This window comes from Aotus nancymaae, unplaced genomic scaffold (assembly GCF_030222135.1).
Source record: "Aotus nancymaae isolate 86718 unplaced genomic scaffold, 86718_ANA_hifiasm-v0.15.2.pri h1tg000065l, whole genome shotgun sequence".
NCBI lineage: Eukaryota > Metazoa > Chordata > Mammalia > Primates > Aotidae > Aotus > Aotus nancymaae.
In genome coordinates this window covers 10,146,814-10,172,847 of record NW_026988480.1, presented here as the reverse complement: position 1 = coordinate 10,172,847, position 26,034 = coordinate 10,146,814, and the positions used below count along the sequence as shown (strand labels likewise).

Here is a 26,034-nt window from a genome sequence, read left to right as displayed (position 1 = left end):
TGCGGCACCAGGGCAGGGTAGCTGGGCCGTGCACGCAGGTGGGAAGCTGCTGAGTGCCGGCCATTCGCAGGGAGCTGTCCGCAGCAGAGGTGGCAGGCCTGGGGGCCACTACTTACACGGGGCGGGCAGGGGGCCTAGGAGAGCTGGAGACAGGCAGGGCGGGGGCCCCCCTGAGAGGGGGCCCTCTGCTTCTGGGGTTCCTGAGCCCCTTCTCACAGAGTTCAGGATGCCAGAGATCCTGGGGGCTGGGGTGGAACAGACGAGACGTGAACATGAGGCAGACAGACATACGAGGAGGTGACAAGGCGGAGGAGCGCAGTGGAGGGGTCCCGTGTCCTAGACTCCTTGGGCCCTGGGGTCAGGCCCTGAATCAGAGCTGCCTCAACAGCAAGAAACTCCCCTGAGCTGAGGTGGAGCGAGGCCTGGGCCAGCCCTGAAAACTAGAATTGAGGCCTGAGCCCTCTGGGACCTCCCGTCCTGCCCAGCAGCCTTGAGCAGCAAAGTGCTCCAGGACCCGCCTCACAGAGGTGGGGCTCGCTGGGCTGAGGCCACCCTGGGAAGCCCCAGTGAGGGGTTGTGGGGCCATGAGGCAGGAGCCAGGGTCTGAGCATAGCCTGTCCTCGGCTCTGGAGCAGCCCCCCTAGGTGGTTGCCAGCCCTCCAACCTGATCCCCACAGCAGCAGGGCCCAGGCTACTTACATTGGGTTGGCAGGGGGCTAAAGGGAGCCGGAGACGGGCAGGGCAGGGGCCCCTCAGCTTCTGGGGCTCCTGAGCCCCTCCTCACTGAGCTCAGCATGTCGGGGACTCTGGGGGCTGAGGCAGAACAGGTGAGGCCGGCAGGTGGGCAGGGGCGCCCACAGGAAAAGAAGGCGACTGGAGAAGGACAGGGGGAGGCCAGGAGGGAGGGCAGGGTAACAGCTGGATACCTGGGATGGCCACCCTGTGGGGGTCCTGGGCCTGCAGTAGCCACAGCAGGTATGTGATGGCTGAAGGAGCCAATACGGGGCGGTGCCAGAGCCAGAGCCAGCAGGGGCCAGAGCGGCACAGGCCAGTGCAGGCTGGCACGGAGTCAGAGGCCACCCTAGTGCTATGACCACCCCTGGCCAGAGCCAGCAGAGCCCAGGCCCATGGAGAGGGAGTGACAGTTATCGGAGTGGCATGATGGCCACTGGGCCTGCCTGGACTCTGTACCAGTCTCTGGGCAGCCTGGCAGGGCTTCTTTCTGCACCCGGTGGGGTGGGGGTGTCTGCCTCCACCTTGACAGGCTGTGCAGCCTCAGATCTGAGCCATGTTGCTAGTTTCTGGGTGTCTCTTCGTCTCCCCTGCAGGATCCAGGCTGGGCCCCCCTCCCAGGTCCCCTCCCTCACTGCTCAGCGTCCCACCGGGCTGAGGGTGATGGCAGAACCTCTGGACAGCCTCCATGCTGTTGCCTTTCGGGTCTGTTCCAGACTGCAGGGGAAACACACTAACACCCACTCTCCAGCGTCCAGGGCACAAAGTCCTGTGCTCATCTCTGTTTGGGGACAGCATCACAGCTGTGTAGGGTGGGCAGGAGTGAGGCTGTGCTTTGGACAGGTGAGACGTTTTCTCCCTTAAACTGGCAGAGTGGCTGACCCTCGTGGGGCACTGGGGCAGCCCTGAGGGCAGCTCAGGGCTTATCTAGGTGACCGTGTGAGTGACCAGGGTCAGGAGCCAGAGCCAGCAGAGGCCAGGGCGGCACAGGCCAGTGGGTGGTCTGGAGGCGGCGGACTCCGTGGAGAATGCCCCAGTGCCGGCTGTCCTGGGGGCCACTTGGGGAACACACAAGACATTGACCTGGGTGAGCATGAACATGGGAGGGGCCCTGGAATCGCCGTGGCTCAGAAGCCCACCGCAGGAGGCCGCTCCTGACTCAGCAAAGGCAAACCCAGAAACACCCACCCAGCTGCCTGGCCACTCAGCAGGCACGCGCTGGACGGAAACGCAAGCTTAAGGAGCTTTAAGACAAGGACAGCATCTTGGAACAAATTCTACCCATGAAGCTCTTCCCCGTGAGGGTCCTGCTGTGAGAACCTATCCCCGCGAAAAGCTGTGGCTTCCTCACTTAGATTCGGAGACCGAGACTGCCTGGCTGCTGGTCGTGTCTGCCACGCTTCCCACCCCCTGGGCAGGCCTGACACCCAGGCTCGGGGTGGGATAGCAGCTGCAGGGCCCCCGAGCCCCCCGAACACCCGCACACACCCGGCATCACAGGAGAGCTGACCCTGCCGGAGTCCCACCCGCCTCAAGGAGCAGCCCAGCAGCGCCACGGCCTCTGGGGAACAAGGACTCGAGTGCAGCTACCTTTAGCGTCTTCATCCTCTATGGTGGTGTTGGCACTGTCGGAAGACTCCTGAGGAAACACGGGAGGCAGCGGGTCAGGATGTGGCCGAGGACAGATGGGATGTGGCTGAGGGCAGGTGGACAAGGCTGGGACTGTGTCGGGACCAGCCCAGGTGCTGAGGCTGACCTCTGTCCTGGCTGCTTCGACCAGGCCTAAAGGCCAGCTCTGTGGACCTCATGCGGCAGCAACCAGAGAAGACACCCAGCTCTGTGCTGGTTCCTGGGAGGGCGCCCCTCACCAGGGTGCATTTACACTGCAACCAGCACGGAGTCAGAGGCCAGCCCTGCCACCCTAGTGCTGTGGCCACCCTGCATCCCCAACACACGAGGGCTCCACTTCTCCCAGCAAGATGTGCCCGGCAGAGAGACTGTTATGCTCAGCTGACTCTTTAACAAGAGAGGAAAATGGGCTTTCTGAAATTCCAAGACGTAAGACACAATGGGATTGGCTGGCTCCGGATCAAGCAGCCACCGATGTAATACAAAAGACAGGGTGAGGCATTCCCAGGAGCTCTGCAGAGCCGCACAGGGCTCCAGGCACCTCAGCCTGGCCCCAGGGAGAGCACACCTGCCGCCCACATTCCCTCAGCGCCACCTGTCCCACTGGGACTGGATGTCCAGCCAGGCCCTGGCCTCAACTCTCAGGTGGCCTTAGAGGGCAGAGGTGGCCCCAGCCTCTCCCACCTACTCCAGGGATGCTGCCCTTCAAAAGACCACCCTCCAGGTCCCCAGGAGGCCTGCTCTGCTCCTCAAAGAAAGCATCTTACAAGGTCCCTGGGGAACCACCCCCTGATTTTGGACTCTGCCTGGATAGTGCTCGGGGCCCTAGACCAGAACTATGGATCTTCAGGTGCAGGGGCACAGTTCCCACAGCCTAGAGTTTGTGTAGGGGTCCTGCAGAGAACATGACCCACCTCTGACACACATGGGTCCCAGGGACACCCGTCCCCAGCTGACAGGTGGGGAGAACGCCCAGGCCCTGGCTGCCTAGAACCATGGGTGCCTCTTGGACCCCCTGGTCCCTGCCATGGAGAAAGATGTCTTCTGATGATGGGCTGGGTGGTGGCACTGGCCAGAGGAAGTGGGGGTCCCCACGGAGGCACTCTGGGGGCTCTGTAAGGAGCCTAGGCCTAGTGGGGAGCTGGGCTGGAGGGCCTTATTGGGTATAACGGTGCTGTTTTGGAAGTCTCGGAAATGGCTTGGACGCTGGCCCCAACCCTCTCACCACCCCAGAGAGCCAGCCCCTTCCCTGGCCCCAGAGTGATGATGCCAATGCGATGGGAGCCGATGGGCAGAGCAGAGAGGGGGGCAGAGGAGGGAGGGTCTGCTCAGCAGGAAGCACTGGGGTCTGCACGGGGAGGGGGGTGGAGGAGAGCCAGGAGGGGCAAGGACACAGCTCCTGAGATGCAGGCTCTGCTCCAGACCTCAGGGAGCCCTGGCTCCCTGCCTGCAGTAGGTGGGACACTCGGACCCCTGGTCTGAGAGTGCTGGCCATATGGGGACCGGGCGCAACTGTGCCAAGCACCTCCAGGGGCACACTTGGGGCCTGAGCCAGTCTGTCCTGTTGCCCACAAAGACGGACTGAGGCCCTGCCCTGCTATGGGGAGGGGCAGTCAGGGCCATGGCACATCTGCCCTCCACTCTGGCACAAATGCTGCCCCAGACCTCTCTCCTGGCCCGGAGCCTCCTGCCTGGGGAAAGCGGGAGGAAGAAAGGGGGGCAGTACCTTAATCCCGTCCACTGGGTTATGGATGACGGTGGTTTGAGGCTCCTATAGAAGAAGGAAGACAGAGGAAGGAAAGAGAGGGAAAGTGAGAAGAAGAGGAAGCAGAGACCACCAGGAGGGGGACAGGGAGACAGAGGAGGCGTGGGCGGCCAGAGCCTGCGAGAAAGAAGTGTAGAACAGAGTTGGGGACAGGGATGGAGGCGGCGTGGAGCAGCTGGGAGAGGAGCCTGGGTCAGCTGGCAGGATGGAACAGACAGGAACTCTGTCCAGGCTGGCGGAGGTGCTGCCATCCAGGGCGGGAGATGGACTGCGTGGGGCCCCGACAAGCTGTACGATGCATGTGGGAGCCAGAGAAGCCACGCTCGGCCTTGGGGAGTTCTCCCCACCCTTTGCTGCCTGAACCTGAGCCCCAGCATGGTGGGGGGCACAGGTTTGGAGATGTCATGGGGGTGGGAGTGGCACATGGATGGACAGGGTCCGAGATGGGGCTGGCTGTGAGGCCGGCACGTGGGCCGCCCTGGCTGCTGGGAGGTCCTAGGTAGGCTGGCATCAGGCCACCCTCTGGCCATGGCCTGGCTGCTCTGAGCAGCTCATCCCTCCCAGGACTGCTATCCTCTGCTGGGGCTCAGGGTTGCCATTTGGTAAACCCAGCATTCCCGTGGGCAGTCTGGGGCTGGCTCCCGAAGCCTGGCCTGGGGTTCTCAGGGGGCACCAAGCCTGCTTCTGGCAAATCTGGGAACCTATGGGCCAGCAAGCCCCGAAGCTCTTAGGACAACGGAGGGGACACAACACAGTGCCCCAGCAGGAAGGCCAGCACCCACCAGCCACAACTTCACATCCTTGGGAGCACTCCTGTAGGGTTCACCTGTAGGAGCCTCCAGAGTGAAGGCAGTGAGGGGCGCCGTCCGAGCAGAGCATGGTGGGGGCCCCTCCCCTCCCCTGCAGGGAGCCCCTAAGCACTGCCTCTCAGGCAGCCACAGAGCAGAACAGGTGTGCTAGCTCCTGAGGGAACACAGATGCCATGGCAAGCCCCCTCTTGGCTGCCACTGGCCTAGACACCTCCCGACTGCACCAGTGTGGCCCCATCTCCCCACGGGCCGTGGAATGTGCCACTCCGGGCTGTTCCCCCTGCAGAGCCTGGCTCAGCCCCTGCAAGCCAGACCCTGGGAGTGGTCTGTGGGTCGGCCTGTTGAGGCATGGTGGTGTGCACCTGTAGTCCTAGCTACTCAGGATGCTGAGGTAGGAGGATCCCTTGAGCCCAGGAGTTCAAGGCTATAGTGAGGACTTCAAGGAGGAGCTGAGGGTGGGGTCCTGTTGGGGGAGAGGGTGTCCTCTGCCTCACTGACTTCCTGAAGCACTCCTGGAGAAACACCCACAAGTCAACATGGGTGGGAGGCGGGGCCTCTCCCCTGCACCCCAACATCTGTGGGTCTCAGCCAGGTGCTCCCTAGAGCAGCCCTAAGCCTGTCTGAATTGGAGACCCCCACCCCCCACAGTGGCCTCTCGTCTCCACTTCACCACCGGTGAGGGATGAGGGGCAGGGGCCAAGCATGTGTTGTCAGACAGGCCAGGCAGGGCCAGACCCCACCTTCACCAGGCCCCCTCTGACCATCAGCAGTCACACAGCCAGGGGTGTAGGAGGGGCTGAGAGGCAGAGTTTGAGGAGCTCAGTACCAGGGCGGCAGGAGGAAGCGTCCCTTTGGGGCTGGTGGCGGCTGCACTGTTTTTGGTGCTATTCGTCTGGGGCTGCGGAGAGAGGGAAGAGGAGGCCTTAGGTGGGAGAAGCCCCTCGCTCGCCATTCCCCTTCCCGTGTCTGCCAGGGCATGGAGGGAGGGGACTCCAGAGCAGGAGCCCCAGGGAGTGGGGGTGAAGCCGCAAGCTCTGGGCTCCCCGCACCCCAGGGACCGGCCGGAGCCTCACCTTGACTCCGTCTGCTTTCTTGTTGAGTAAACTCTTGGCTGCTGCATGGGGAGGAAGAAGGCGTGGTGAGTGACAGGCCTGGGTCTTGCTGCAGTATACCCCCACCCCGTGCCTGCCCCCACTCTTTCCCCAGAAGCAAGCCCAGGGTCCTGAGGCAGGTGTGGCTCTGGCACTCAGGTTGGCTCTGAGCAGGTGGGGGGGCTGTCCCATCACCCCAGGACAGTCCTGTCCCCAGCCTCCTCCATGACCCCCGGGCTCGTGCAGACATCCGGATTTCTCCACTGACCAGACCCAGAAATGCCCATAGGTGCTGGGGAGCCCCCTTGGCTTCTGGGCCACATGCAAGCTCTTCCCAGAGGAAGGCAGGGTGGTGCCCCCTCCATGATGGAAACTCAGGACTGGCAGAGCCAGGATGAGTGGGGGGAGCCAGCACCCCAGAGGTCATGCCCTCCTGGGTCCCGCCTTCCGGGGGCAGGGGTGGGCGCACTGCAGCTGGCTGCCCACTCGGAGGGGCTTATCCCAGCCCAGGCGCTCACCCTGCTCTCAGCACCACCACCCCCTTGGCACCCAGGCCTCAGAGCTCTGCCCCGTGGGCCTCTCAGCTCAGAACCGAGGGCAGCCCTGCTCGCCCTCATTCCAAACTGCCCGGCAGCCCTGGTCTTGGGGCTGCTTCTGGGCATTGACTAGGGCCAGCACAGGCCTTTCTGCCCACAAGCCCCTCAGGACACTTGGGCCCAACAGCGCGACCCCTTGCCTCACCCTAACACTCTCTGTCAGAGGTCAGGGGAGCCTGGCCCCAGCCCCTGGGACCCACACCCTCCATGGCGATTAGGATTTTAATTACAGAACCAAAAAATAAAAATAAAACAAAAACAAAAGAGGAAGTCAGCTTACCTTACAGAAAAGGAAAGGTGAGGAGGGGAGGGAGTGAGGAAGGAAGAGAGAGAGAGAAAACAAGATTTGTGCTGGTTCCGGCAGGGCGCGAGCCTGCGGGCCCAGGTCTCACAGGTGACTTGTCCTGGACCACGCTTGCCAAAAAGAGCCAGGCCATGCCAGCCAGCAGGGTTAGAGAAGCAGCCAGGCTGGACCTGAGGGACCGACGACGTGGGGATGCTTGCCCCGGGCCAAGCCGGGAAGGAAGGTGGCACAGCACCCCCCGACCCCTCCCCCACCACCTGGCTCCAGGACGCTGGATGGCCAGGCTGTGAAATTGGGTTCTCCTGACTGGGGACCCTGTGCTGCCCATGCAGGCCTGGGTGGGGACAGACAGGCACATTCTGACCTAGGATTGCAGCGCTTCTCAAATGGGGTCCTCTCCCCACCCCAGCAGCAGCAGCAGCAGCAGAATCACCTTATACAGTCAGAAATGCAAATTCCCAGGCCCCCTCCAACCCTCCTGAGCCAGAACCTCTGTGGGGCTGGACATCCATTCCACAAGCCCTCCTGGTGGTTCTGAGCTCGGTGCTCCAGGTTGCTGTGGAGATCAGGAGGCCGCACCCCACAGGGCATAGACAGGCCTGGGCCTGCTACCTGCTGACCACCCCTCCCGGTACAGATGCCCAGTGCTGCCTCCTCCATGGCCCTGGCCCCTCTGGGCTCTGTGGAGACTGGGGGTCGTGCCTGTGCAGTGGCTGCACGTGGCCCTGGGGACCCTATGTGCAGTGGGTACACAGTTTCTATCCCCTTCCTCACAGAGCTCTTAACTCTCAACAATTTTGTATGAAGCCCAGGAGACCCTCCCAGGATCCGGGGAGAAGTGGAGGGGCCCCAGGCATCACTCTCCCATCCCCAGGCCTGAGGCCCCACCCGGTGAGGCTGCGCACAGGACCACCTCCCTGATGCCCCAAGGTAGCCCGGCCCCATGAATTCCCAGGACCAGAAATGGCGACTTCCCGCTTGCCTACAGTGCAGACTGAAAACCACAGATTCCTCGCTGTGGCTCAAATCTGCTTCCCTGTAACTCTCTGTAGAGGGAGAGGCTAGTCCTGAAGACCCGGAACTCATGGTTCCAGGCCTCCCATAGCCCCCTCGCCTGTCTGAGCACCCCACCCTCTCTGCTCCCCTCCCATCTCCAGCATACATGACTCATCCCAGAAACATCTGCCAGCACCAGCCAACCTGAGGCTGCACAGCTGGGGATCCTGTCCTTGCTGGTGACCAGCTGCCCGACACAGCTGGGGGACAGGCTCCTCCTAGGAGCCTGAGGAAGGAGGCATCCAGCCTTGCCTTGAGGAAATTTGTCATGGGGAGCTGAACAAGCAAGAAGGGACCCAGTCCCTTCCAGAAACACACATTTCAAAAAGCTGTGGCCAATTGAAGTGGGCGCTGTGCGGGAGGCTGTTTCTACCCCACCCCCAAGAGGACAGCCAGGCATGCAGCCTCCGCCAAGCCGGCGGCACTTCCAGCCCGGCTCTGCTGGGCTCTGCCTTGGAACCGGGGCCAACGGGGCACCCTAGGCGGCAACAGAACTGAACTCTTCCCCCGGCCCATCCTCAGAAGATTATCACAGAAAAGGAGGCACCAGTTACGCCCATCGGCGGGTTGACAGAGACCCTGGACGGTCCTTGTTACTAAGAGGTTCCATTTAGATCCTTGAGTCTATCAAAACCCACATTTCCAAACTGTGCTACTGGAGATGTACCACAGCGGCAGTGGGAAATAAAAAGACGGAAGTTCACAGTCCAGTGAGCGGCAAACCAGCCCTCCTCGGAGGCCTCAGGCCGACGGGGCTGCCAGAGCTCTGGGAAGCCCTGCGGCCAACGACCCTGTTGTCTCAGTCAGTTTCCAAACGTCCTTCCTTGTGAACCCGCTTTTAAAACAATCGCTTGTGCATGCCTTGGGCATAGTGTGGGGTGCATGGGCCCAGCCGTCCTGAGTGCATAGCTCCTGGCCACCCATTTATTGGGGGGCTGCTCATTTCACATCTCTGCTTGGTATTAACTCCAGATTCACTGTGGCCAGAGTCCTGTTGACACCCATCTCTACTAGCATTCGAGGGCGTGAGAACTTTCTTTCTGTGTCTCAAGTTCAAAGCATGCATTAGGTGCAGCAGGAGCCCAGGGGAGACGGAGCAGCCACAGGCATCCCAGACCCCTGGGCTGGGGGTTCCAGAGGCCTCTGTGGGACAAGGAGAGGCCCTCTGCCCTCCATCCTGGCAGGGCACTACCCAGTCCTGGGTCTCCAGGGCTGGGCAACTGCTGCTACCCTGCAGCTGGCCAGACACTGTGGGTCTCCTCTGCTCTTACGCCCGATCAATGCAGGAGAGACCATGGAGGCCAAACTGAAGCACACTCAACAGACGGGGTCTCTCTGTGGGCTGAGGGGGCTCTGCCAGTGGGAGTTCTGACCGATGGTACCAGAGTCAGCTGTCATTGGTGGAGAACTGAGCTCCCTGCTCACTTCTGTGGGGTGCCGCTGAGCTGGGCTGACCTAGCAGGATGGTGGTACCCTCAGCCCCGCTGCCTCGTCCCCTAGCTGGTCACCCAGGACAGCCATGCTGGGCTCTGTCCACATGCACTGGCCACCCCCCAGGACAGAGCCGCTCTTGGCGCCCAGGGTAGGGCCGCACATGCAGGGCCTCATGCACCGTCGCCCCATGTTCACTTGCAGGCAGGCGGACATTGCAGCGGGAGTGCCGGGCACAGGGCAGCGTAGAGGCAGCTGTCTCTCAGCACTGTACCCTGGGCAGCAGCACCTCACCAGAAGCCACTAGTCTCACCCTTTTCTAATCACAGCCCCTCCCGCCTGTGCTCTGGAAGGCCCTGTCAAATGCAGCAGACGTGGGAGGACCCTCCCGTGGTGCTGCCTGCTGGACGCGTCCACTGGGCTCACGGGAGGAAAACGGACTGCCCTCCCCTCCCCGAGGACAGCCTGGGCCTCCTCAGGAGGAGGCTTCTCTGGCTGGGAAGGCTGGGCTGCTCACCCTGTGGGGTCATGAGGGGTCCTGGGGAAGACAGTCCCCAGCACCCTGGAACCTCTGCCTGGTACCCAGCCCATGCTGGAGGCACTGACAGGGAACTCGGCTGCTCAGCCCAGGGAGGACCTGGGGTCAGCCCTCTGTGTTCCATGCCCAGGAGTTGCCAGCTTGGCCCGCCCTAAGTTTTCGCCAGTCCTCAGCTCGAGCTGCAGCTGCAAGGAGGTCTTGGGGTCCCCTAACCCTCATGGGGTCTGCCCATGATCATAAGCCAGCAGGCGGGCAGAAGCCAACCTGGGCCTCTGGGCTCTGGCCCCGCATAGCCCAGGGGAGCAGGTGGGCAGAGCTGGTCTTCTCCCTCACAGGGTTTGGGGCCAAGGGAGGAGGACTTTGCAGAAACAACCCAAGAGGAAGCCTTGAAAGTCTCCTCAGGGTGCCTGAAGCTCCCACCCTGCTCCAGAGCAGCCTGTCCGGGGGGTGCTCAGGGCCGACATGCAAGTGTGGGACTCAGCAGCACAGACCACCGTCTCCGTGCGGCCCCGAGGGGCCGGTGTGGGTCTGCCCCAAGGGCCTCTGTCTCTCTGGCCCTGCTCCCCAAGGCTCTACTTTCAGGATTCAGACACCCCCAGCAGCAGGCCCAGTGGCTCCCTGTGGGGTCCAGGCCATTCTCAATGGGGGTCTCCAGACCCCCTGACCTCAGGGGCCAGGACCAGAAGGGCTTGGCATGGCCCAGGGGTCACCTATCCCAGCCCCACCTCTTACAGGCAAGGAGCCTGGGGGGCTGACTCCCTGCCCTTGTGGTGGGCTCTGCTGGGATGAGACCACACGGGAGCAGGGGCTCCCGGGGGCCTGGCGGTCTCTGGGGTGGCTCTGGAACCCAGCCAGCAGCTGCGTGCAGCAGGGGGCTGCATGCTGGCAGGAGGGACGGGTGGGAGCGGGCGGGACGCTGGTCGAGACACATCTACCTTGTTCCACCAGCCCCATGGTGGTGCCGGAGGCCGCGGTGGACATTGTGGCCGGAGCGGTGGTCTGTCTGCCCACTGTTAGCACCGGGTTAGAGACGAGGGGGAGGGAGGGGTGGGCGGACACAGACGAGGGGTGGGCGAGGTAAGGGAAGAAAAGAGACAAAGGAAGCAGAAGAAGATTAGAGTTAAAGTTTAGGTGACAGATGGTTCCAGAATCCTTTGCTCGAGAGAGTAGAAACAGGATTGGACTGATTGACATGGAAAAGCATTTGCCTCCTTTCTCCTTAGAAACCCCAGTGGGGGCTTCTCATGCCGAAGGGCGTGGTGGGCACACAGCAGACAGGACAGTCCTATTAGTGTTGGTGTGACCGTGTGCACGCGTTCCCGGCAGTACAGCATCACAGCAAAAGTAACAGGATGGGGGTAGGCTTGGGGAGTGCCAAATGCAAACGGACAACAAGAGAGACGGATCACAGACGCTCGCACACTGAGTGTTGGACGACGGAGAAGCCACGGGCACAGCTTGTCCAGGCCTGGGCTGCCGGCTCCACTCTGGGGCTAACCTCATGCCCCGGATGGGTCTGCCAGCGCCCTGGGCCTCGGGGGTCTATAATAGACCCCCCTCCCCCAAGAGAACTTGCTTCCCAACCACCCATCCTGAGCGGCCGGGGCAGGAGGCTGCAGCTCATCCAGAACTTGGAAGGAGGCCCCTGAGCCTCCCGCATCACCCCGCATCTCTCTGCCCACCTCCCGCACAAAACACACTGCTCAGAGCACTCGAAATGACAAGGAGGCCACACAGATGTCCAACAAACGCCTGGACAGACACACGCGACGCTGTGAGCCCCAGTGAGGGGCACAGATGCTCAAGTTCAGGGGGTGGAGGGACACAGACCCCGCACGAAGGTGATGGGCTGGGGGGCAGGACCCTGTGGTGTCGCTCAAGGAGGGAGCCCAGTGGGGCCAAGTGGGCAGTGAGTGTCAGAGCCGAGGGCAGACTCCGAGGGCGAGGGCGGGCCTGCCACAGAGGAGGAGTGGGGGATTGGTGAGGAAGGAGGCGCTCTCCTGCATAGGCTGCAGGGAGGGGGCAGCGCCTGTCTCCCTGGAGAAGAAAGGCTCACCTGAGAAATTCCGTGTGGCCAGCATGGTGGTGAGGATGGCCCCCTGGGGAGAGACACAGATAAAACCGCGGCTGTGTCGCCAGTGTTCTGTACTGGCTTCTGGCCAGGATAAGACCCCTGTCCACCTGCCCAGATGCCCAGCCTCATGGGCACCTGCAGGACATGACCTCAGCCTTCCAGAGAGGCAAGAGCTCCAGGAACCCAGCAGCCGCACTGAAATAAATCACCTGTTTCCAGAATTACACAGACTCTGGACCTAAATCTGTGGACCAACTACAGCTTCTAACTGCTTCAAGATCCCTCAAGCCTCAGGGGTTGCCAGAACCGCTGGTCACCACGGCAGCTCCTCTGGGGTCCAGTTCTCTGACGGCCCCCTTCTTTTCCTGACAGGTTTAGAGCAAGGGCAGCAGTCCTGGGGGTTCCAGGGACAACCGCGCAGAGACCAGCAGAGGGCAGTCGGGCAGCAAGCCCCAGCCCGGAGTCCACGCAGAGAGGGACTGCCCGAATGCGGCTGTCTGAGCCAGCCCTGGCCAAAGCAGGCAGGTCGGATACCCTACTGGTGCCCACCTCCCTCCCTGACCTCCCCCAGCCCACCCAACTCTGCTCTCCCTCCCAAACCTGTCTGAGCCGGAAGCTTCAGACTTGCTTCTACTAAAGTGTATGTGTGACTGCCAGGGGACATGTGTTGCCTGCAGAGCCCGGGTTGCCTGAGGAGCCTGCAGCTAGTGCTTTAAGACAACCCCTCCAAGGGGTGCTCAGAGGTGGCACAGACGACTAGGAGGGGCCGCGCCTGCCCCAGGGCTCCTCTGGACTCGTTCCCAAGCTGGGCTGAGTTCACCTGATGCATCTGGTCTGGGACTTGCTAACACTGTCCTGAGAGCAGCAGCAACCCCTAGGTCTGCCCAGACCCCTCCAAGGCCCCGCCGCTCCAGCCCAGGGGGACGCAGGGAAGCATGGCAGTGCCAGGGACTAGGGGCCAGGGCCTCACCTTGAGCTTTCTTCTGGCATTGAACTTTTTCAGACACTCCACTGTCTCCTGTCTGTGCATCATGGAAGCTACCGTGGAGCGTTGCTGTGGGGAAAGGGTGGTCACATGGCAGCCAGGAGCCCGAGGCGCAAGGGAGAGGCTGGGGCAGCAAGGCTTGCAGTACCCGGGGATACCCACGTGATCAGCCATTATTGCAGCAAGGGCTGTCTGTCCCCACCTGCCTGGGACTTGCCTTGCCTCACCCACTTTGTCCCTCACAGACAGGACTGCAGTTGGGAGGAAGGGACTGCTGCTACCCTCCAATGCCCTCCAAGCCCCAGGCCTCACAAACGTGCTGATGGGTCCCAAGCCAGAGGCCACAAGGAGCACCAGGGGACCCAAGGGAGGTCTTGGATGTCAGGAATAGGACCCTCTTGGGGCCCTCGCCAGGGGAGTGGTCCAAGGCCATCTCCACCAGGAGTCCCCTCCCCGCCGCGGGCACCAAGGGCGACTCACGCAGACCCACGGGTGCTTCAGGGCCTCATGGGCTGTGATGCGCTTGGCAGGGTTGATGGTTAGCATCTGGTTGATGAGGTTTTTGGCTTCAGGAGTGACAGTGTCCCACTCAGGGGATGGGAACTGCAGAAGGAAACAGTGCCCAGGCCGGGTCTGAAGCCCCCTCTTGGGCAGGGGCCAGAATTCTCCAAGGGGCTTCATCTCCGGCCATGAATCTGGGAGAGCAGGACCCAGGGCCTGGCCACAGGTGGCTTCACCCCACTCCTGGCCTCTTCCCATGCTGCCCTCACCCAGCCACACCCAGAGGAAGGGAGCACTCAGAGCGGGGCTGGTGCACTCACATCGTAGGCGCCAGCCTTGATCTGCTGGTACAGCTTGTGCTGGTCCTCGTCCCAGAAGGGTGGGTAGCCCACGAGCAGGATGTACAGGATCACCCCTGCGGACGGGGCCTGTGAGCACCGTGGCCACTCGCAGGGTGCCGCTGTCCATGGAGCCCATGCCCTGCGCCCTCACTGCCTGGATCCTGTGGCCCTGGGAGGGCACTGGGGTCCCTAGCATTCCTTTGCCCCCACCTGTGCAGCAGACACTGGGGCAGAAAGGCACAGCCAGCACCCACACCCTGCCCCACACCCACGCTATCACAGGGATGGCGGTGACACCAACCCCCTCTGCTGCTCCCCCACCTCTGTGGTAGGTGACCCTGGCCTAAGGAGGTGGCCCTGACCATGCCCCGACAGCCCCTGACCTCTCCTCTCCACTCTCATCCTCCCATCACACTTCTGGACCAGACCTCTGCTGAGCGCAGGCGAGCACTGGGGTGCGCCAGGGTATGTGAGCAATTCTAATCTGGGTGGGAAGGGGGCTCCCGGCTGTGTAGGCTGACCCCTGCCAGGGCAGCTCAAGGGCAGGTCTGACACAGATAAAACCAGATCAGAGCAATGCGTGCTGGTCACTGCATGCTCCAGGATGTAGGTGGGAAGCCCTGAAACACCCAAGGACCCACCCAACCCCCACTCGGGCCAGGCCTCACCACATGCCCAGATGTCCACGGGCTTGCCATATGCCTCTTTGCGAAGGACCTCAGGGGACAGGTAGCCTGGTGTGCCAGCAAACCCTAGAGAGAGAAGAGGCCACGAGGGGCTGTCAGCACCACTGCCCGCTCTGCCGACTGCCAGCCAACACCTCCTGCCCCTGGCACTCACCAAACCACGCCTGCTGGTCCCCCTGCACCTCGATAGCCAGGCCGAAGTCCGCCAGCTTCACTGCAGCCCCTTTACACTTGCTGGCCAGGAGCAGGTTCTCCGGCTGCAGGGAGGTGACCCGCACAAGGGTGCATGTTGTTTAAACCCAGAGGTGTTATGGGGGGGCGGTCACAAAACAGAGAAAACAGTGGTTTGCAAGAGACAGATGCACAGGTCTGAGCCCTGCCCCATAGTGTCTGCAGGGCACGGCTGAGCCTTTACCCCAGAGTTTCAGATGCTGGACCTGCAAGCCCATAGCCCCTTTGTCCCTGGGGACAGGGACAGCAGCTCTGGCCTTTTAGACAAAAGTTGGCTCTCAGCCTGAGCTTGGATCCCCATACCCTGGAAGGGTAATCTGGGGGCCATTTGGATCAAAACCACAAGCAAACTGAAAGTTCCCACAGCATGGGGGCTGACCACGCAGTGGCTGGGGGCTCCCGTGGCCCTCGGACCCCCACTGGCTGAGGGGCTGCAACAGCCCTCCCTCCCCTCCCTGTTTACCATTCCCCAGAGACTTGGGATGTGGGGGGCGCTGCTTGAGGGGAGGTTCAGGTATTTCCTGCTGAGATGGTGACCCCCAAAGGGCAAGGAGAAGCCCCCAGGGGCTCCAGCACTAGGGGCAGCCCAGGACATCCACCCAACAAGTCCTCCTGGCTCTGGTCAGCTCCATCACATGGGGCAGGAAGGAGGCCCTGCACTGAGCCCCCACCCGCTGGGTGTCCACAGGTGGGGGCAGTTACTCAGGCCCTGACACAGGGAGCAGTGCCCTTAAGCCAGAAGGACATCTACTCCCAATCCTGCAGCAGCAGCCAAGGAGGCTGCTGTCCCCGGGCTGGGGACACTTGGCACTGAGGACCTGAGGGGGTCCCAGGGACACTGAATCCCCTGGGACCTTCCTGTGCCAGCCTTCAAACCCCACAGGGCTCTGGCCTACCCATCAGCCTCACCACCTCCCATGGGAGGTGTCTCTTGGCTGCAGGCCTTCCTTGTCCCTGACCAGCAGGGGGCTCCCTGGGGCCCTCGGGTCCCCTTGGCCAGCCTCCTAGGCTGCCCTTTGCCCTGGCGAGTGTCCTGCTGTCCTGGCACTGCTTCCATCTGATGCACTGCCCCCAGGATCACACTGCCACTTGATGAGCCACCATAAAAGACGAAACACAGCCACCCCACCCTCTTTTAACACTGATAAACCTCAGAGATCTTGAAATGTGAAAAAGTGGCCCCCAGAATGAATGAAATATGCTCTCCCCATGTGGAAAGACTGCCAGAACCCCAAGCTGTGAGTGCCCCTAGGCAGAAACCCAGAGCTTCCTTGGGAACTACAGCCACGCCCTACTGAGCAGGTGGGATGAGGCCGTGTGCCCCCTTGACAGGGCAGCGTTAGGAGCTCCCGTCCCCTACCTCCACCTCCTTGTCTCCTTGAGGGGCCCAGAAGGCTGGGACACATGCATCCCTGTCCACTGAGCACCAATCCACAGGCCTCTGGACATGGCGATTTTGCCAGTGTGAGTGGGTTGGGGGCCCCAAGCTCCCTGTGCACCCGCATGGAAAAGGACAGAGGAGCGGGCAGGGACTGCAGGCAGAGGGGGCACTGGCTGCATTTCTCTGCCCAGCCCAAAGCAGACTTGCCACATGTGTCCCCCTCCCCGGAGGAAACAGACCAGCAGTTCTTCCGAAGAGAATAAGGAGCGTTAAGTGAACGTGGGCCATAGGAAGCACTGGGCAAGAAGGCCTGGGGGCTCCAGGGTAGCTCTAAGGCTGTGCTCACCCCTGCTGGGCCACCCAGCGATGCCCGACCTGACGCTCCTTGCTGGCTCTTTTGCAGCTCCCCTGGGATGGCATCAACTGCCCTCTGCTCTCTGTCACCCTCCCCAGTGGGGTGAGCAACCCCACCACTCAGCTGCTTCCTGGGCTGTCATGATCAAGACGGTGGATTTCTGTCCAGGACAAAAGGATATTCTGTCCCCCTCAACAGGTGGTTGAGACAGCAAGAATTCTGCCTGTCCTCCAAATTGGGGAGGAGGTAGCACTGATCTCCACTTCTATGCCTTGGCCCCAAAGTTAACCAGATAAATCATGGGGTCTGGTAGCAAAGTGTCCAAGTCTCCTCATAAAAGAACCACTGAGTCCTAGCACCAACCTATGTAGCCCTGAGGGGAGCACCTGGGGGCCCTCTCCTCCCAGAGGCGCCTGAGTGAGGCCGGTTCAGATGAGACACAACAGGACATGCTTGGGATGCAGAGATGAGAGGGAGCAGGGGGCACGGGGGCATGTGAAGGGCACAGGAGAGGGTCCCAGATCTGCTCTTGGTGTGACACTCTCCCAAAGCAGCCCCCGCATCGATGGCCTAAGGAAGGGTGTGACTCCCATTCAGCATGAAAACCAATGGGCAGGCTGGTCTTAAATGCTGCCAGGGTGATGGACCCAGGGTCCACATTGCTGGCCTGTCTACAGAGAAGCAGCAGGCTGAACCAAGCCTTGGGGGAGGTGGGGGTGAAGAAGGAGAAAAGGAGATTGGAGGAAGGAGAGGGAGGGAGGAAGGGAGAGACAGCTAAGCTTCTGAGAGGCCACCCTGTGCCCTGGGGGGTGACCAACCTTCTTTTGAACAGAGCCCAAAACTGCTTTGCCCAGACCTGAGCTGGGGGCAGAGATTTGGAGAAAGGGCTGGGATGACATGGCACACTCTGGTGAGTCCTGCTCTCACTACCCTGCTCCCAGAGGTGTCAGCTCTCCGTCAGCTGTTCCCCACCTGCTGGAGTGGAGTCTTGGCAAGAGCTCACAGGAGACCCTGGGTGGACCTTTGTTACTAGCTGATTTCTATGGCCCAGGCTGGAATGCGGTGTAATGGGCTGATTTCTGAAGACTACACCCCCCAGCCCTGGAGGCCCAGAGGGGTAGGGAGGGCCATGTGCAGGCAACCCCCCAACACACAGGTGCACACACATGCACATGTACATGTACACACACCCACACAGGGATACACACACATGCACACACATACCCACATGTACACATTCACAGATGCATGCACACACAAATATGCCCAAACACATATGCACACACGTACATACTTGTACACACATGCACACTCATGCACGTACACACACTCCACACACGTGCATACACACACACCATATGTATACATGCATGCACACAGGCACACATACAGACACGTGACCACACATGCACTAACATAGGCACTCACACCTCTATGTATGCACATACACGCACACCCCCACACAGGTGCGGGATGCACACATGCTCACACAATGCCTCCACCCAGGAATGCACATATGTACACACAAACCTCCATGTGCAAACATGCAATGCACATGCACACACAATTCCATGCACATGACACATGCACACTGACACATGCACAAACATAAGCATACACACATGCCTCCACACAGGATGTGCACACACATACACATGCACATGCATGCACACACTCCTCCACACATGCACACAAGTACACACACACCTCACCCCCTCCAAGCTCCATGGTGCTCCACACTGTCCAGCCCCTCACACTTCCTTGTACACAGCATGCAGGTACAAACAACAGACACCTGGCACAGAGTGGGGTGGGGACTCACCTTGAGGTCTCTGTGGACGACCCCCATTTGGTGACAATGGAGAACGGCCTCCAGGATCTGCTGGATGCAGTGACTGTGGCAAACAGCAGGTGGGTTAGTGCGAGTGGCCCTGGGGAGCAGCAAGAGGAGGCACTGGGGGCAGGGGCAATGTGCTGCGTGGCCTGGGGGGACCGGGGGACAGACAGAGTCAGGTGGAGAGGAGATCCAGGAGGGGCCTCCGGGGCTCCTTCCTTACCTCCAAGGCCAGCAACCCTGGCCCTGGCCCTGGCCCTGCTCCTTCTGGGCCTGAGTCTGCTCAGAGGGCACGGTCAGGCACACAGAAGTGACTGTCAAAGGAAACACCCTTGTTCCCAGGCTCCTGTTGGCCAAGCCTGACCCTAAGCTAGGCACACTCAGGAGGGAGGCCAAGCTGAGCCTGTACCCTGCAAGGCAGGCTGCGGTGAGTGAGACGGGTGAGTGGGGTGGGCGAGAGGGCCAGAAAACTTGCAAGGCAGGGAAAGGCCAAGGGGGCTGGGGGTGGGGGCAGGGGGCTGTCCTGGTGTGTGGGAAAGCCCCAGGCACCAGGACCCTGCTCCCAGCTGGAGCAGAAATAATGTGCTCGGGGACATGTTATTTCATTTTAATAAAAACTGAAACCCAGCCAGGCACGGTGGCTCAGGCCTGTAATTCCAGCACTTGGAGAGGCCAAGGCAGGTGGATCACCTGAGGTGGGAGTTCAAGACCAACCTGACCAACACGGTTAAACCCCGTCTCTACTAAAAATACAAAAATTATCTGGGCATGGTGGCTCATGCCTGTAATCCCAGCTACTCAGGAGGCTGAGGCAGGAGAATTGCTTGAACCTGGGAGGCGGAGGTTGCAGTGAGCTGAGATCGCACCACTGTACTCCAGCCTGGGTAACAGAGCAAGTCTGCATCTCAAAAAAAAAAAAAAAAAAACTGAAACCTAAGCTTCCACATCAGCCAGTGGCTGCCGTGTTGGCTCAGTTCCAGCAGCACTGGGGGCATTTAGCGCAGCTCCCAGGAATCCGAGGGGCGGGGCAGGGGGTCCTGTGTGCACAGCCCTGAGCACACAGAGCTTCCCCTTCAACCCTTCCTCTCATAGTTAGGAAGGGCTGTTGGCAGAAGTTCCCGGGCCTTCCAGGCCAGGCTGGGAGGATAGGCCCAAGCTGCTCTCAGGCCACCTCCCTGACACCTGTCCTAGAGCACATCAGACCCAGGGCCGCGGAGCCCCTGCACACACCGAGAGCCTCTGGCTTGAACCTCCTTCTGCCCAGGTGCCCCTGGAACCCAACACAAGCCCCTCCGGGGGACAGCGCCACACTGCAGGGTGATGGCAGCCACCACCTTTGAGGCTGCCCTGCTGCTGATGCCCACCGGCCTGGGGTCTCAATCACCGCCCCACTGGACAGGGTGAAAGGAGGGACAGGAAGACCCCCTCGAGACCCTTCTATCCCAGCCAGATCCTGGGGGCACAGGTGGGTGACCAGGGTCAGCATGATGAGTGGGCTTTGTTTTCCTAACAGCAAATTCAAAGAGGACACGGGAGGCCAGCCCTCTTCCTCAAGCGGCTCCCACCCTTCCTGGTCCCATCTGCACAGCATCAGCCATTGCATTACAAAGTGAATCTGAGTTTCCTCCTGAAGAAACCCAGCCCTCAGAGTCCTAATGGGTGACAGACTCCTGAGGTGTCTAGGAGTCCCCAGGGTCAGGAGAAGCAGGTGGGGTCAGGAGAAGCAAGGCCCAAACTCATGGAAGACAGCCCTGTGGTGGTGTCACTTCAATGTCACCAAGAGTGGGAGCCAGAATCCTATCTCCATGCTCCATGTGCCCTGGGGTGTCCTGACCCCCCCTCCTCATGTCCCCTGAGGTGCCCTGCCTCCCCTCCTTCCCATGTGCCCTGGGTGTCCTGCCCCTTTGCTGAAACATCCTTGCTTCTTCTGCCTGGCCCTCACCTAGAGACTTCCTGGTCTCTCTTCTGCTCCTGCTACTCCTGTAGGGTGCTGTGTTTCTGCAGTCAGTCCATGACAAGCCACCGTGAGGAGCATCCACTTCCCATGATGCCCTCATCTGCCTGGAGCAGCCCCTCCTCCTCCCCATCTGTTCCTTTGAATGGCCAGCTGTGTCCTGGAGAGGACTGTGAGCCTTGAGCATGGCGGGCTGGCTGGTGGCGGGGGCTCCCTCTGGTGGGCAGACTCAGCCTCCTGCAGGATGGGAAGCCTGGGCAGTGGGGACGGGCTGAGGCTGTGGGGTGAGATGCCCGCAGCCATCCAGATGGGTCCAGATGCAGAGTGAGCTCAGTGTGACCCTCCCAGGGGCCAGATGGCTCCTTCATGCCCTGCTGAGTGATGTGGATGGTAACAGTGCTGGCCACATCCTGTGGTCAGTCTTGGCCCTGGTCTGTCCTGGGAAGGGCGTAGATGTTGGCCCCCTCCTGCCCAATCATGTGTGCTTTCCGCCAGCCCATCCCCATGATCCATCACTGCCCTGAGGGCTGGACTTTCCTCTGCCGTTGGGCACTCTCCTGGTGGAGTGATGTGTGCAGAGATTGTGGTCACCGAAAGTGCCACCTCCCTGGACACCAACAGGGGCTCGGCCTGCACCGCATGCACCTCACAAGCTACCGCTAAGGGAGAGAGCTGAACCTTCCTCATTGACCTTCTTTCAGCCTCAGACTTACTGAGTCCTGGCTGCAGCTCTGGCCACACCCTGTACCCTCCTTCCTCCCCAGCTGAAATCACCCCTGAGTGCAGTCAGCTCGCCCAGTCCTCTTTGGCCTCCCCCGCTGGTGGTGCAGGGCCCCAAACCAATGGCAGAGATACAGGGACTGTGGGGTCAACATTGGATCTGTGCCTCTCCATGGCGTCCTCGAGGGTATGACGGGGACTTGGCACATGTGGCTGAGACCAAGTCCACCCCATCCACTGTCATGCAGGCTCCAGGTCCTGCAATGGCACAGTCAGGAACGAGTTGGCTGAGCAAGTCAGGGGTCCCCAAGATGAGGCCAGGCCAGGTTGCACCCAGAAGGGCAGGTGGGATGGGACAACCACCTGGCCTGGGACAGCCCACTCAGGGCAGACCCTGCACTTCAGGGACCCGTCCTCACATTGCTCTTGCCCTGGTGTAATCTGAGACCATGGCCCTTGGAGGATGTGAGACCTCACGGTCACACCATCTTATCTGCCCTCGCCTTCTGCTAACATCACTGTCTTCTCTAGAAAAGGCTGACCCCTCTAGGATGTTTTGTTTTGTTTTCATGCTTTGGACAGGTTAGGATGTCACTTTTGTGGTTAGAATTGTTCCCAAGCAGCATTTGGGATATTATTCTCAGCCTGGGCTCTGATTTCCTCCCCCTCCAGGGATGGTCAGCATTGCACAGGGTCCCTTCAGCCATCTTTCAAAAGCCACATTGCTTTTTTTTGGGGGGGGGACAGTTTTGCTTTTGTTGCCCAGGCTGGAGTGCAGTGGCACAATCTCGGCTCACAGCAACCTCCACCTCCTGGGTTCAAGCGATTCTCCTGCCTCAGCCTCCAGAGTAGCTGGGACTACCTACAGGTGCCCGCAAGGACATCCAGCTGATTTTTGTATTTTTAGTAGAAACGGGGTTTCACCATGTTGGCTAAGATGTTCTCGAACTCCTGACCTTGTGTTCTGCCTGCCTCAGCCTCCCAAAGTGCTGGGATTACAGGAGTGGTAAGCGTGAGCCACCATGCCCAGCCACCACATTGCTTTTTAAGGTTTTTTTTTTTTTAATGGGTTCTAAATGTTTTAAACTTAGCTTTCCCTGTTTGAAGAAGCCATGGAGACCCTTCAGTTTCCCGTAAACTCCAAATGAAGACCTGCTTCCTCCTAAGGGGAATTTCCAGCCTTGTTGATTAGAAATGAGTTTGGAAAAGCTGTGTCTGTCCTGTTTCTTCTTGTTCTTGAATGAGCTCATCCAGAAATCCGTCAGCTGCCCCACAGGCAGCGGCTCCAGGCCCTGGGCAGGCACCCGGCAGGGCACTGGCACTCTCGCCCCGCCGCGTCTGTGTGGTTGGGAAAGCGCCTCCCTGACTGGGTCTGGCCCGGAGGCCTCGGCCCATCCTATCCCGTGCCTGTCCTTCTTTACCTCTGTCTCAACACAACCCTGACTGTTCAGCAGTGGGGCTCCGCCCTGGGGTAGGTCAAGCCCCCTCCTTTGCCACAGTCCTGCCCTACGAGTTCTTGGCAATGCCTGTGGGGTAGGGGCCCACAGGGACCTCTGTCAGACTCTCCACCAGGCTCCACTGCCCGAAGGCTGAAGCACGGAGAGCAAAGCCGAAGCAGCCTCAGGCAAGGCACGAGGCTCACCCAGAACAAAAGGAGCCCGAGGCTGCTGAAGCCTGAGGAGGGGCCCTGTGCCCAGGCTGTCGCACCAGCAGGGCCAACCCAGGAAGGGTTATCTAGGAAGCTCCTTCCCTCTCCCTGTCCCCTCCAGCTCAGCCTCCAAAATCACTGCCCGGATCCTGGTACCCTCCACAGGACGCAGGCCGTGTGCCCCTCCCTCCCCACAAGTCTGGCTACCTAACACCCTCTATTTGAGCCCCAAACCCTCAAGGGAGGCAGTGGAGTTTCTAAGAGAACATCTCTTCTGGCTGGTTCCAAGGGACTCCATACACCAGGGGTGCCCTCCGCATCAGGAGTCCTCTGGGAGGAAGTGGGGAGACCCAGGTCAGAGCAGGGAACACGACAGTTTTCTCTGGCAAAGTTTCCTGGGACTTCCTGAGGACCCAGCAACCCCTCACTTCTCCCTTCCTAAGCCCACCCTGAGGCTGCTCCAGACCTCACCAGGCCAGCTCTGTGGCCTCCCCGCCCACAGCAGAAGATCTGGGGTTCAAGCAGGTGGGGACTCCTGCTGCCAGGCCAGGCACCCAGGGCCTGCCATAGGGAGGGGCTGTGAGTGTGTGTGGGGTGCTGTGTGCCCATCAGATGCTGAGCAAGAAGTCAAGGCTGTGCCTGTGGACTGGGCAGAGGGGCTGGCGCTTTGGAGGGAACTGGCCTGGTGTGATGAGGAAGCCACACGTGACCTCTTCGCCCTCGTGGCTGGAGCTGCCCCATTCCAGCCTCTGCCCAGGGCAGCTAGGGGTGAGCATTCTGGGGAGGCTGACTCTCAAGCTGCCACCAGAGTGGGAAACAACAGGTCGTGTCTCCTTCCCCAAACCTGACGAACACAAAGACCCCACAACCATACAGGGGGCCAAGAGGGATCACAGGAGCAGAGGGCACTGTGGGGGCTGCAGTACGTCAATAAGGAGGCAGAGGGAGATTAGGAGAGGGTGGGGAGCATTGGGGCAGGGGAGGAGGAGGGTGGGAGTGAGGGGCCTGTGATGGTGCACGGGCAGAGGGGTGGGGGTAGGGGAGGGTGGGGCTGTGGTCTAAGGCACTCCTGAGGCCTAGGTGTGGGATCCAATCTGCCAATGGGAGGCTCTAGGAGGCCACGTGCCCCTACTCTTGCCCAGCATCTGTCCACCCCTCACGGCACTCGGCCCACCCCAGGGTCCCACCTACCCGGTAGGTGTCTGGATAGGCCAGCAGGGACCCTCGAGTGTACCTGGCCAGCAGGCAGGCAGCAGCACGCTCTGTGACATACCTCACCCCAGAAGCTCAGAGCAGGGGTACAGGGCTCCGTTCCACTTTCTATTTTCCTTCAAAGTAGAATATAAAGGAAAACCTCATCTTCCTCCACTCCAAAGGCACAGGCCTCTCTAGCCTGTTCTGCAAACTGCAAAGTCCTTCCTCACGGGTCCTTAGAAAAGAAGCCAATGCCCTGAACGCCATAGACGTCTGGGGCCAAGAGAGTCACCAGCCCTGTCCCTCTGCCCGTCCAGCTCTGGGGGAGACCTGGTGGCACCAGAGCTGCTCACACGACACATCAGGGATGCGGGCCATGTCACGATGGGCAAGGCTTCCTACTGGTGCAGAGGCAAGTCACATCAAACTACTTCTGCTACTTAAAAAAAAATATTCATTTTTCTGGATCAGAAAAGTAATACATACTCATTTTAAAAAGAGCTTTTTTTTTTTAAGACAGAGTTTTACTCTTGTTGCCCAGGCTGGAGTGCAATGGTGCGATTTCAGCTCACCGCAACCTTGAGCTCCTGGGTTCAAGTGATTCTCCTGCCTCAGCTTCCTGAGTAGCTGTGATTACAGGCATGCGCCACCACATCTGGCTAGTTTTGTATTTTTAGTACAGACGGGGTTTCCCCATGTCAGTCAAGCTGGTTTTGAACTCCTGACTTCAGGTGATCCACCCTCCTCGGCCTCCCAAAGTGTTGGGATTACAGGCGTGAGCCACCACGCCTGGCCTAAAAAGAGTTTTTAAATAGACAAAGAAGATATAAATTTAAAATCATCCACAATTTCACCACCTAGAGTGGTCCACCATTAGCCTTATTTATGTATTTATTTTTTGGAGACTGGGTCTCGCTCTGTCACCCAGGCTGGAGTGCAGTGGCGCAATCTTGGCTCATTGCAACTTGGAACTCCTGGGCTTAAACCATCCTCCCACCTCAGCTTCCCAAGTAGCCAATGTGCATGTGTGCCACCATGCCTGGCTAATTTTTTAAAGTTTTTGGTAGAGAGAGGGTCTCGTTATATTGCCCAGGCTAGTCTCAAACTCCTGACCTCAAGCAATTCTCCTGTCTTGGCCTCCCAAAATGTTAGGATTACAGATGTGAGCTACTATGCCTGCCCTCAGTTTTTGGTTTTTTTTTTCAAATACACATCTCTGTGGCAGAGCAGGGTAGGCAGAGCAGGCTGGGCAGGGAGTAACACCATCAGCTGTCCCTGAGGTGAGATGTACTGTTACGAAAGACGTCCTTGTCAGGGGTCAGGGTGGCATCTGGGCTTGGCCACAGCAGGCTACCAGTGGCCTATGCTTCCGGGGACAGGGCCCTGTCACCTCCCCAGGTGACATCTGCCATCCCTCAATCTGGTCTCCAGCAGCCAGATCACAAACAGCCATCTCTGAAACCATCTGTCCCTCTTCATCCCCCCGGGAGGGCTGGCCTCGTGGGGAGGGCTGCCTAGGGTCCATGGGAAGTCCCGTCTGGGTAGACCCCAAGTCCCTCCATTCCATCCCCACACTGGGAGGCCAACAGACCCAGGGCCAAGCCCTCTGAACAGGGCCTTGGGTGTGGAGGAGAGGTGGCCTCTTGGCTCTGTGCTGAGGTTACAAGTTGCCTTTGGTTTCATGCCCATTGCCCTGGGGTGTGGGTGAGCAAGGATGCACAGGAACAGACGTGGGTTAGAAAGAGCAGCAGGAGTGGGTGTGGGAGGGTATAAGGGAAGAGGGACAGGACCGTGTGAGGGCTCTGCACCCACCTGGCATCAGCCTCGCTGTAGTACTCTCTTGCCACAATGTCTTCAAAGAGCTCCCCACCAGTGACCCTATGGGAGAAGCATGAAGGGGTCACAGATTCTGGAGACCCCTGTCACACTGTCACCTCCATTACTACCACCACCACCATCATCATCCCCTTCATCACTAATGTCACCATCACCAGCATCATCCCATCACCACCACCAACTGCCATCACCACCAACCACCATCACCCTCACTACCACCATCACCACCAACCAACACCACCATCACCACCACCATCATGAGCAGCATCATCAGCATCATCACCACCACTACCAACTACCATCACCACCAACAACTGTCACCACCACCATCACCACCGTCATC

At 60.1% G+C, this 26,034-nt stretch overlaps 2 protein-coding genes across 12 annotated transcripts in view; one reads left to right on the top strand and one right to left on the bottom strand.

Moving 5' to 3' along the window:
* CAMK2B (calcium/calmodulin dependent protein kinase II beta) overlaps nt 1-26,034 on the bottom strand; it is a 104,659-nt gene that overhangs the window by 10,743 nt on the left and 67,882 nt on the right. For 2 of the 11 annotated variants that reach the window (XM_021675877.2, XM_021675876.2), the window contains exons 5-19: nt 25,668-25,733; nt 18,328-18,400; nt 14,693-14,795; nt 14,521-14,604; nt 13,832-13,926; nt 13,491-13,613; nt 12,996-13,079; nt 12,008-12,050; nt 10,887-10,961; nt 6,009-6,046; nt 5,762-5,833; nt 4,088-4,132; nt 2,323-2,371; nt 700-813; nt 117-245 (exon numbers count right to left, since the gene is read on the bottom strand). In XM_021675877.2, the coding sequence (XP_021531552.1) occupies nt 117-245; nt 700-813; nt 2,323-2,371; nt 4,088-4,132; nt 5,762-5,833; nt 6,009-6,046; nt 10,887-10,961; nt 12,008-12,050; nt 12,996-13,079; nt 13,491-13,613; nt 13,832-13,926; nt 14,521-14,604; nt 14,693-14,795; nt 18,328-18,400; nt 25,668-25,733 (1,193 nt within the window). Of the gene's footprint in view, nt 1-116; nt 246-699; nt 814-2,322; nt 2,372-4,087; nt 4,133-5,761; nt 5,834-6,008; nt 6,050-10,886; nt 10,962-12,007; nt 12,051-12,995; nt 13,080-13,490; nt 13,614-13,831; nt 13,927-14,520; nt 14,605-14,692; nt 14,796-18,327; nt 18,401-25,667; nt 25,734-26,034 lie in introns of all 11 variants that reach the window. The other 9 variants (XM_021675878.2, XM_021675879.2, XM_064366724.1 and 6 more) reach the window with 9 other exon arrangements.
* Nucleotides 147-26,034, top strand: part of OGDH (oxoglutarate dehydrogenase) — a 470,461-nt gene continuing 444,573 nt past the window's right edge. The window contains exon 1 of the mRNA XM_064366720.1: nt 147-153. The gene's annotated coding sequence lies outside the window, so the exon portion shown is untranslated. The remainder of the gene's footprint in view (nt 154-26,034) is intronic.